The sequence below is a fragment of the Micropterus salmoides genome, unplaced genomic scaffold (genome assembly GCF_014851395.1).
Source record: "Micropterus salmoides isolate LMB-PRFRI ecotype aquatic unplaced genomic scaffold, ASM1485139v1 Ms_hic_scaffold_19, whole genome shotgun sequence".
In the NCBI taxonomy this organism is placed as follows: domain Eukaryota; kingdom Metazoa; phylum Chordata; class Actinopteri; order Centrarchiformes; family Centrarchidae; genus Micropterus; species Micropterus salmoides.
In genome coordinates this window covers 32,853,757-32,865,852 of record NW_024041039.1, presented here as the reverse complement: position 1 = coordinate 32,865,852, position 12,096 = coordinate 32,853,757, and the positions used below count along the sequence as shown (strand labels likewise).

The 12,096-nt window shown below is 42.5% G+C and overlaps 1 protein-coding gene across 2 annotated transcripts in view; it reads left to right on the top strand.

The window, feature by feature from the left end:
- The window catches only part of atp10d (ATPase phospholipid transporting 10D), a 102,378-nt gene that overhangs the window by 32,728 nt on the left and 57,554 nt on the right, over nucleotides 1–12,096 (top strand). The window contains exons 7-10 of one of the 2 annotated variants that reach the window (XM_038728495.1): nucleotides 6,427–6,558; nucleotides 6,830–6,942; nucleotides 10,305–10,521; nucleotides 11,850–12,061. In XM_038728495.1, coding sequence (XP_038584423.1) covers nucleotides 6,427–6,558; nucleotides 6,830–6,942; nucleotides 10,305–10,521; nucleotides 11,850–12,061 — 674 coding nt within the window. Of the gene's footprint in view, nucleotides 1–6,426; nucleotides 6,559–6,829; nucleotides 6,943–10,268; nucleotides 10,522–11,849; nucleotides 12,062–12,096 lie in introns of both variants that reach the window. The other variant, XM_038728494.1, reaches the window with a different exon arrangement.

Below are 12,096 nucleotides of genomic sequence, written 5' to 3'. Positions count from 1 at the left end.
AAGATTATAACAGATCATAAAGTAATTATTACAAAGGTAAATCAATAAGCTAATTAAAAGAGATATATACATTTGTCTTATTCTATAATTAAATTACTGCCTACATTTATTTATTTACCGTATTTTTTGTGCATTTAATCGGAATCTTATTTATTTATTGAGCATTTGTTTATTTCTATATTTATTTCCCTTTATGTCAGAATTTTGGACTTTATTAGGATATGATTCGGAATCCAAATTTAAGACGATTCAACTTCAATCATCTGACCACAGGTATAGGTAAATGTTGCCTTACTGTTGCTGCTTTGTCATCACTTCTTTCATTCGAGGCCAACAGTCTGTCCTAATGACTCTCCAGTGAGACTCGCCCACAGGATAAACGCTGTTGCAGCAAACTCTGTCTTGACCGCAGATTCATTCCCGGGTTCCCCGAGGCTGTTAGCCACAGTCTATTACACACTGTTTAACAATTTCAATAGGCGTTGGGTGAGTTTCTGGTTCGTGGCTTCAGGAGTAGACATCTGATGTTAGCTCTGATAATAGTTTGAGGGCTGGTTTGGATAAACTTTAACTTCTAAGTGAGATTGAAGAATATACTGAAGGCTTCGAAGAAAAATACTCCTTGCTTTCATTAATCAAAGATATGCCCAATTCCGGAGGGGAGACGCACCTTCAGTTGCCCGCAGTCCTCAGAAAACTACCTGAAGAATCACCACCCCGATGTGCTAGCTTGATGGCAGGACTGTCAACTTATTATTGGTGCTTGCCAACCTTAACGTAAGTTGCTAAACTTGACCTGCCTCAATTCTGCTCACAAACTATAAACAGCTGTATAACAGGTCACTGAGGACTGCTCACCTCTGTAGAGGGTTGCATGCACAGAACGCTGAACACTTCACCTGTTACCAGAGTTATCCGTTGCATAGACTGTATGACACACATCTGCTGCGTTTACTATGTTATTGTTTATTCATCAATGGCTTTATATACCTGATGTTTCTGATTGACTGCCTCAGTCTTTTTAGCCAGGTTTGGTCTACATCCCATTTATATTGCCATCTCTATAAGGCCTGGTGGAGTTATGTTTCACACATGACTAGTGTCGCTGTTTGAATTTACGTTCACACTATTTCAGCACTGGGTAGATTGATTTCACAAGATAGGACAACAGGATTGTCACTATCGAATTGGGGTTCCTCTCACTACAGGGTTTGTGTTTTGTTTTTCTTTCTTCTTCTTCCTGTGTACCAGCACTATGCTATGGCAAGGGCTGTATGACTCTGTCACACTGGCCTTCAACACATAGGGTTAAGGGCAAAGATTAACTGGCCCACTATAATATTACCCTACCAGACACACAAACAGGGTCAATGACAAGTGCACCTCTTAGGTTTCTGACATGCAATACTAATGATATTAATCTACTATCAAAACATAAAATGGTACGAAACTTAAAAAAAACAAAAAACATAAAATAGATATAGCTTTATTGCAGGAGACACATCTGACAAAGGCAAGGACAGACATTTTGCGTATCCTTTACATCTCAATCAAGGGGTGTTGCCTCTGTGATCGGTACAAATGTCCATTTGCATGCAGATAATGTTGAGAAAGATGGGTGGGTGTAGGGTAGAGCAGGTTGGTGGACCCAAATGCAAGACATGCAGACTCTGGTACAGTTCAGTGATTTATTAATGCAAACAAAAGGCGAGCACACTTACAACGTAGTGGCTGAGTCCACGCAATCCAAAATAACACAGTCCAAGCAAACAAGGTGATCCAACAGAAAAATCCAGAAACAGGTGTACAATCCAAAGAACTCGCAGGGAACAAGCAAGACGAGACAGAGCAGGCTACAATCACTACAACAATGACTGCACAAGCACTGAAGGAAACAAGCAAGCTTATATACACAAGGACTAGCGAGCAGGGCGGGAGCAACACAGGGGACAGAGATGAGGCTAATGAGGCAGGCAGAGAGACAGCGGGGAAAACAGAGAGACTAGCAGGACTAGGAACAAAGACATGGAACCAAAAAACAGACTAAATAACAGATACTGAACTGACCAAACAATAAACTCAGGACAGGATCGGAACAATTACATTGATTAATGCTTATGGCCCCAGTTACGACTGCCCTTAATTATTTCAGAATTTGTTTCTCAGACTTACATGTCCCTCAAATGAGCTCGTTATAGGTGGGGAATTTAATTTGGTTCTGGACCAAGAAAGGGACTGATCCTCCTAAGTCCAACACTCAACCAGCCAAGGCACTTGAGAAATGGCTTACCTCAAACTGGTAGATATTTGGAGGGAAATACATAAAACACTACAAGAGTACTCATTCTATTCACATGCTCATACTCGCACCAGAATCTGGTTTTCTTATTCATAGTGACAAAATCCATCTTACAGACTCTTGCAAATACCTAGCTATGACTCATTCAGTCCACGTTCCCCTTATGCTCCAAATAGCTCACAGGAACACTGCAAAGAGCTTTAGATTATGCCGTTTTCCCACACACCTGCTCTTTGACACAGATTATGTCAATCGAATCAAGAATATTATTGGCTGCTTTCTCAGCACTAATAAAGGGACTGCCTCATTGTGTGAGAATCCATAAAGGCTCACGAGAGAGGCGAGTATAAGTTATACTTCATGGAAAAAGAAGCAGCATTTGTTGAAAATCAAGACCCTTGAATTCTGGAGAGAGAACATTTTCAGACTCAAAATGAGGAGACCTTCAACACTCTAGACAACAAAAGGACATGTTAACAACACAAGTGGTTGAGAAAGCTACGGCCAGAACTAAATATCAATATTACGAATACGGGGACAAATGTGGAAAATTGTTAGCTAGGCAGATCCGAAAAGAGGATAGCTCAAGATGTATCCCCTCAATTTATGATAAGGCAAGTGACACTAAAATCCATAAACATAACTAATCAATGAGGCCTTTAGAGACTACATAGACTTGTACTCCTCTCAGGGTGTAGATAATTATAAGATTGATAACTTTCTGGAAGGAATCATAGTGCTGGGGGTGGATGGGAGTGCCATGGGACCTTCTGGAGGCAAATGCAATAGGGTTTCTATCTTCAATAGATAATTCACTGTGAAAAGGACATCATCACTAGATGATGAAAAGGTATTTGACCGTCTGGAGTGGCCTTTCCTTTTTGCAGTCTTGAACTTTGAACTTGAAAATGAACTTTGGTCCAAACCTAATACAAATGATTCGGATACTCTATCTCAACCCATCAGCATTGATCCAGACAAATGCTTGTATATAATTTCCTTTCCCGTTGGCACAAGGTACTTGCCAGGCCCTTGTCCCCTCTCCTCTTTCGCAATTGAGCCGCTGGCAGTTGCTATATAGGCACACTCTACGGTTGAGGGCATCTTGACTTACACAGCATCATCACTCCCAGCCCTCAGTAATTTATTAGAAAAATATGGATCCATCTCTGGCTCCAAAATAAACATAAATAAAAGTGTAATATTACCTCTTAATAATGCCGCCCAACAATTACAGAGAGCTGGATTGTGTGGTGTGGGGACAGAGAGGACCCAAATGCAAAGTTTGGAGGGAAGGAGGTTTATTGAGGGAGAAAGGGGTAAAGGGACTGGAGTGGAGGAAGAGGTGGATGTCGGGAAAGCACAGGCACGGGGAACCAAGGAGACAGGGGGCCAGGGAGCCGGGGAACACAGGGGCCGAGGAAGCGAGGAGAGGCGGGGGAACAGGGAGGACGCCGTGAGGGAAGTCCGAGGAGGAATGGGCCAGTGGATGAGCCCAGCCGAATGGAGGACGAGGGTGAGTGTACGTGGGAGGGAAACAGACAGAGAGACAAGGTTAGGGAAGAGAGCGACAAGGCACAGGGTAAATGTGAAAAAACAAGAAACATGAAAGCCTGAACGTGGGAGTGGCACCGGGTATGGAGCAACGACGATCAAGCGAGGATGGTATGGAGAACCGGGGTTGAAATACAGGCAGTCATGAGGTGATTACTGGCAGGTGTGGGAGGCTGACGAGGTGGCTGATGAGATACAGGTGCAGGTAGTTGGCTGGGCTCAGGAGCAGAGGGAGAGAGCACACAGGGGAGAAAACACAGGGAGGCAGGCAGAGAACAGAAAACCAAGGACAAACTGATAAAAAGGAGAAAAAACCAGGACACTCACCATCAGCCGGGCTGCCACCACAACAAGCTGAAATCTTATTTTCATGGGAACCCAAAAAGAGTTGGTATCTGGATGTGCAGATACCCAAACAATTTGATTTAGTTTTCCCTCTGAACTACGGCCCACTGCTCAGAAAAGTAGGAGCTGATTTGGAAAGGTCAACAGGGTCTACTCAGTTCTCTGGTTAGTTCCCTGCAGAAGACAAAGGAATTTGGCCTTGAGGAAACGGTAACACCTGTGCTAGCTTCATCTCAAACACTCAAAACTGTTGTCGCCTACCTCGGCTACTGTTGGTGTTCTTCCAGTCGGCTCAACCATTGCCACGCCTAGGGGTGTGATTCCGAAGGACAAAGTTCCTAAGTGATTCATGGTAAGCTTCCAGTTAAGATGGTTATCCCTTCTTTTGGTGGACCTCAGGATGATAAAGATCCATTGGTGTTTTTACAAAGATGCTTTCCCATGGTGAGATCCTAGCAATCGTGAGAAGAGTGCTGCATGGTTCAGCAAGTGATTGGTGGAAGACGGTTAGAGACAAAATCCACACCTGGGATGAATTTCTTCCGGATGACTACATTGACATTCTGGGAGAAAAGATTTGAACCTGGGTGCCACAGATGATGATGTATTAAAAAAGATATTGAAAGCTATGAATCCCTTTCTGGCATGTCAGCTCCATGGTCGCGTTACTTCCATAGAAGAGCAGATCCGACTAGGAAGTCAGATTGAAGGAGATGAAAATCAAAAAAGGTACATGAAGACTCTGAAAGAAACTAATGTCACAACTGAAAGACCTAGTTGTTTCATACCCCACCCAAGTAGCCCAAAATTTGGTAAGCAGCAGAAATCAGTCGCAAAACAGATTGCAGAACCAGGTAGAAAGGGAAACATGGCTAACTGTGCTAGTCAGCCTGACAACAAGAACCGCCAGAGGCAAAAGTGTCCTAGCATGGAAGAGACTCCATCTTGGGCACCCACTAGTCTGAAACTGTTGGTCATGCTCCTCACTACGCCAACATCATGGGAAACCACTTGTGGACACTTGTTCTGGGTTTTGATTTTATGACCATAAGTTGGCTTCTGGTTAATGTCTAGGTCCATGTGTACTCTTTTGCTGGTAATTACAAGGTGTTTTCCCTTTCCAGCCTCTCCTGTCCCCTGATGAAAGTTGGGTTGACCTGAACTTGAACAGGGCATTTCTGTAAACTTCTCTTGTATCCACCTGTGGTGATAGTCTGTGGGACATAGCCTGGTTACCTGAGGGAGAGGACTTACACAGTCTTCTCCATGCTGCTGTTGCAGACAGAGGGATTCTGAGAAGTTGCATCAACTCTTGCTGAACAATTCCCGGGTCTGCACCACCACTTTAGGCCTCACCTCAGTGCTGAAACATAAAATCCGATTAAACAGTGATGTTGTGGCCTTATCGATTGCCTCTACAGAAGCAGAAGATTGTAAAGGAGCAAATCAAAGATATGCTCCAGCAGGGTATCATTGTGCCTTCCAGTTCACCCCAGTGGTGCTGTTGCCTAAGAAGGATGGTGGGAAACCCCAGTTTTGTGTCGATTTCCGTTGTATTAATCAATATAGTGAGGGAGATGGATATCCTCTTCCAACCATTTGAGATTCTATTTACCACCTGAAATCTCAACAGTGGTTATTGGCTGTTGGAGATCCCGGAAAATCTAGCTTTCATGCCGTTTGTCATGTGTTTTGGACTGTTCCAATTTCGAGTTATGAAATGAATGGCGCTCCAGCTACATTACAGAGGCGGATGATTCAAGTTCTTCGGAGCTGCCTAGAAGACTGCTGTATGGTGTACTTGGATGATGATAATTTATTCCAAGGATATCCAAACACACTTACATGACATCCAGCAAGTGTTTGATTGGCTTCAGTGGACTGGCCTTACATTCAAATTGAAGAAATGCCACTTCTATCGCCCAGAGCTTAAATTCCTGGGACATATAGTGAGCAAGGAAGACAGAGGCACTTCTTGACTACCCTGTGCCAAGAAACCTTAAGGAAGTTCAAAAGTTTCTGGGTGTTGATGGATGGTACCATTGTTTTGTCCCCAACTTCTCAATGATTGCTGAGCTAAACAATGAACTAGAGTGGAGCTTTATAATGCCAACATTGTGTAAGCTCCTGTAACATTTTCAGGTTTGCTGATGTACTTTCTGCAATATATAGTGGTCAGTATAAGTGAGCATGGCTGTGGTCTGTTCTTCTCTTGTTGTGTGACATAGGTCATGAGACGAAAGCCATGATGAACAACAGTGGGCCAAGATATAAGCGCAGCCAGCTGGAGAAGCGTCTGAACACAGACGTCCTGTGGTGTGTGCTCCTGCTCATCATCATGTGTCTGACTGCTGCTATAGGTGTGTACCAATGCTACCTGACACTACATGGCTGTCATTTCATAACACAGCCATGAACAGCAGCAGGATTAATGCAGTATATAGCTGGCAGTGTAAAACACATAGACTACTACAGTGCCAGTATTTTCATGGTAACCAGTGTGTCAGTCACCAAAAGAACTGTGACAAAAAGCAAGTGAATACTCCAGAGGCTAAGGGAATCAATCATGTCCAGCTTTAATGTTTAGTTGCCCAAGGTGACAAGCTGCTCGGGTGTCTTGGTGTTTTTCAGGCCACAGCCTCTGGCTGAAGAACCTCAAAGACCCCATCTTTCAAGTTGATGGGAAGACGTCTCCCGTCCTGGCTGGATTCTATGTCTTCTGGACAATGATCATTGTGCTGCAGGTATAGTGTTAACCATTTTAATTCCTGCCTACACAATATACAGACAGTAACGGTAATGTTGCTATAGACTGAATGAATAATGGTACAGATATTTATAGTAGTGTCTATGATAATAATATGTTTCTTGATAATATTGTCTAATGGAAGCATATATAAAGTGAAGAGGATTGGTCCCAGCACAGATCCTTGTGGAACTCCATGACTAACTTTGGCGTGCATGGAGGACTCATTGTTAACATGTACAAACTGAAATCGATCTGATAAATAGGACTCAAACCAGCTTAGAGCGGTTCCTTTAATGCCAATGAAATGTTCCAGTCTCTGTAATAGGATCTGATGGTCAATGGTATCAAATGCAGCACTAAGATCTAATAAAACCAGTACAGAGACAAGTCCTTTGTCTGATGCAATTAGGAGGTCATTAGTAATTTTCACCAGTGCTGTCTCTGTGCTATGATAAGCTCTAAATCCTGACTGAAAATCCTCAAATAAACTATTGCTCTGTAGATAGTCACACAGCTGTTTGGCGACTGCTTTCTCCAGGATCTTAGAGAGAAATGGAAGGTTAGATATAGGTCTATAATTTGCTAAAACATCTGGATCAAGTGTGGGCTTTTTCAGAAGAGGTTTAATTACAGCTACTTTAAAGTACTGTGGTACATAGCCTGTTGATAAAGATAGATTGATCATATCTAGTATAGAGGTGCTGACTAAGGGTAGAACATCTTTAAGCAGCCTAGTCGGGATGGGGTCTAAGAGGCAGGTTGATGGTTTAGATGAAGAAATTATTGAAGTTAGTTGGTAAAGATTGAGGGAAGCAAAACAGTCTAAACATATATCTGGTTCTACAGCTGTTTCTAAGGTTCCTGAGTTAAGAGATAAGTCGGTGCCAGTTGAGGGCTGGTCTTGGTGAATTTTGTTTCTAATAGTTAGAATTTGATCATTAAAGAAGCTCATGAAATCGTAACTACTGAGAGCTATGGGAGTACTTGGCTCAATAGAGCTGTGACTCTCTGTCAGCCTGGCTACAGTGCTAAAAAGAAACCTGGGGTTGTTCCTATTTTCCTCTATTAATGACTAGTAGTACGCTGCTCTGGTATTACGGAGGGACTTCCTATAAGTTTTAAGACTATCTAGCCAAATTAAATGAGAATTTTCCAGTTTGGTGGAACGCCAATTTCACCAGTGTCTATCAGACAGACAGACATCTTTATTTTAAAATTTTTTGCTTAATGGCGTGTAGTTACCGGCAGCCATACCAATGTAAAACCTGCTACTGCTGATTGACAGAAGCTAAACAGGTTTGGGCCTAGCCAGTACCTGGATGGGAGATCTCTTTGGAAAACAAAGTTGCTGCTGGAAGAGGTGTTGGTGGGCTAGTAGGGGGCAGTCTTCCCTCTGGTCCTAATAATAAGATCCCAGTGCAGTGATGGGGACACTGTGCTGTAGGAGCTTCGGATGAGACGTTACACCGAGGTCCTGATTCACTGTGGTCAGTGAAAATCTCATGGCACTTCTCGCAAAGAGTAGGGGGTTCCCTGGTGCCATGGCAAAATTCCCAACCTGGCTTTCACCATCTGACCATCTAATCATCCCCCATAGTAATTGGCTCAATGTTTCCCTCCCTCTCTGCCTGAAGCTGATGTGTGGTGAGCGTTCTGCCGCTAAAATGGCTGCTTGGTGGTTGAGGTGAGTCCCTCCCACTTCACTGTGAAGCGCTTTGAGTTTCAATGATAAAGCGTTAAATAAATGTAATTCATTATTAGTTCAGCAATATAAACTCAAAAGTTATCCAAATTAAATGAGAATTTTCCAGTTTGGTAGAACGCCAATTCCTCTCAAGTTTCCGCAATATTTGCTTTAATTTGCGAGTTTCAGTATTATACCATGGAGCTTACCGTCTTTGTTGTAGTATTTTCTTTTTTAGAGGGGCTGCAGACTCGAGTGTCATTTGCAGCGAGTCTGCAGCACTATCAACAAGATGATCGATTTGGGAAGGACAGAAACTAGCATAGGAGTCCTCCGTTACTTTGTAATTACTTGATAATGAATTTAGAGCTGATGGAATCGCATCCTTAAATTTAGCACTATCAGACAGACATCTTGTATAGAACTTTTTGCCCAATGGCGTGTAGTTCAGCAATACAATCTCAAAAGTTATCAAACAGTGGTCGGACAAAGAGGGATTCTGTTCAATTCTTTGTTCAGTTGTTCAATTTCAATACCATATACCAGAACAAGGTCGAGAGTGTGGTTAAAACAGTGAGTCAGTTCATGAACACTCTGCGAGAAGCCAATGGAATCTAACAGAGAGATGAACGCACTACTGAAGCTGTCATTCTCAACATCCACATGAATATTAAAATCCCCTACAATAATAACTTTGTCTGTTTTAAGGACTAAAGTTGACAAAAACTCAAAGACTCAAAGTCAGATAAGAATTAAGAGTATGGACCAGGTGCTCGGTACACTATAACGAAAGAATTGGTTGCAGTGATTTCCAACTTGGGTGTGAAAGTGTTCATTTACTAGTACACCTTTAGAAGAGAGAGATCTGATGTTTAAGAGTCCACATTTAACTCTCCTATTTGTTCGCACTATTGCTCTTGTGGTTTTAATTTTTATGAGGTTTTTATGTACAGCTCCTCTTCTGTTTACCTTTGATTTAAATAATTTAAATGGTCGGGGGGGCAGACACCATCACTATAGGATTTTCACTAAGTAACTCTTGAAATGGAGGAGCAGAGAAGTGTGTTAGACTGCGACTCTGCGTAGGGTTTTGGGTGGGTAACTGCTGAATTAGAAGGGCAGAGAAGTGTGTTAGACTGCCACTCTGCCTCCTGGTCTCAACTCTGGGTTGTCATGGATTTGGTCCACTAATAAACTTGGCCAGATTTCTAGAAATGAGAGCTGCTCCTTCCCAAGTGGGATGGATGCCGTCTCTCCGAATCAGACCAGGTCTTCCCCAGAAAGTCTGCCAATGATCTACAAAGCCCACATCGTTTGCTGGACACCACCTCGACAGCCAGCGGCGGAATGACGACGTGCGGCTATACATGTCATCACTGGTCAGATTTGGCAGGGGTCCAGAGAAAACTACGGTGTCCGACATTGTTTTTGCATATGTACACACCGACTCAACATTAATCTTAGTGACCTCCGATTGGCACAACTTCCTGCACAGTGTTGGTGACCTGGTAATGAAAAGACATCTATTTTTATGTCTACATTAATAAAAGTTTCAAAAGCAGTATTTATACGTGTGAAGTACTTGTCATGTCAAGAAATGCATCGTGGAGAAGGTGTAATCAATTTCTGTCCAACAGGTACTGATCCCCATTTCTCTGTATGTGTCCATTGAGATTGTGAAACTGGGCCAGATCTACTTCATCCACAATGACTTAGCCCTGTACAACAAACAGCTGGATTCTAGGATCCAGTGCCGGGCTCTCAACATCACTGAGGACCTGGGTCAGATCCAGTACCTTTTCTCTGATAAGACAGGAACTCTGACGGAGAACAAGATGGTGTTCCGCCGCTGCAGTATCTATGGTGTTGAATATTCTCATGAGGAAAATGGTAAGAACTGGAAATATGAGTGATGAATGTCCTAATTAGAGCAGGAATGCAGTAGTACAATGACTGGTTTATAACACTGGTTTTGTTGAGAAAATTGTTGTGATCTCTTTAATCAGCGTTAATTTAAACATAGTAAACCTAATATTAAAATTTCCCACGGCCATTTTCTTTTCCTGAATAGTGGGTGGAATTTGCAACCTACGTGCCAATTTTGGCGAGTTTTCATCCAGCAGTTTTTGCTGCCCAAACACTTTCAGCCGAGAAGAAAGAATAATGACAACAAAAACAATAGGGCTCCAGCAGCTTCACTGCTTGGATCCCTAATTAAGTCGAATGGCATAGCACACCATACAGTGATGAGTTGGACACTAAGCATTAATAGTACATTCAGACGTGCCAATAATTCAGGCATTAGAATTTTTCAGGTAGATGACAAGATGCCCATGTTTTTTTTACAGGTAAAAATAGTTGATCCTTTTTTATCTACAGTATTACAACATTACTAATGGCATAAACTTTGTCAATTTAATTGCATTACTCAGTTATTATTATTACTATTTTATTATGTTTGTATTTTTATTTCATCAATTTAATTTAGCAGGGACAGTGCACATTTATAAGCATAGATGCAAATGCGCTGGAGTTAGCCAAAAGAAAATGTTTTTCATCTGTAAAATGAAGTCATACATTATGAATGCATGCATTAAAATGAACTAGAAGGAACACAGACAACAACCATTCATCCGTTCGACCTCACACGGGTGTTGCTGCAGACTCCGTCGCAGAGTGCAGGGTCGCATTTGGTGCAATTTGAACATGGAACACGTTCAGAATTAATAAATACTAGTGTGGTGCTCATTCACGGGGGTCTGATGTGACGCCTCCCTGCTCTTTTTAGTGCAGTACTGTAAATGTGCATCTCACATTGGTTCACCTACAGGATTAAAAACACTGAAACAACACAACAATGGTGGAGATACTGCTAGATATTCAGCTCTTCCTTAAACCTTCATAAAAATCTTACAACTCCATTTCAGCATTCATTTCTAACTTATCAAACCTGCGTGATAACAATAACTCTGTTTCAACAATCTCTGCCACATTGGAGCATATAGCCCCATCCCCACGAGTGGAAGAACGGAAGACTAGAAAAGAGCTGAAGTTCAACTCAGTTCAGTTAAATTATATACCGCCAATTCATAGCAAAAGTTATCCCTTTGCACTTTTCATAAAAGTCTAGACCTTACGCATTGTGATATTTAAATAGACCCAACAATTACACTATAAGTACAGTATTTTTACCAGGAAATGCTCTGTGTGTGTTCCAGCTCGGAGGCTGGAAGTGTATGAGGCGGAGAAGAACGAGGCAGCTGGTCGCTCTATGACTCTGAAGTCGGGCTGCAGTGGTAAATCTCTGAGCTGTCGGTCCCTCAGCTGCAACCGCAGCAATGAGTCTCTGCACACACTCACTGCTGAGTCAGCGGAAGAGCAACTGTCCAATCACATCCAGCCCAGAACCCGTGCCTTCTGCAGCCGTGTGGTCAGACTCACACTCACAAACACCATAGACACATG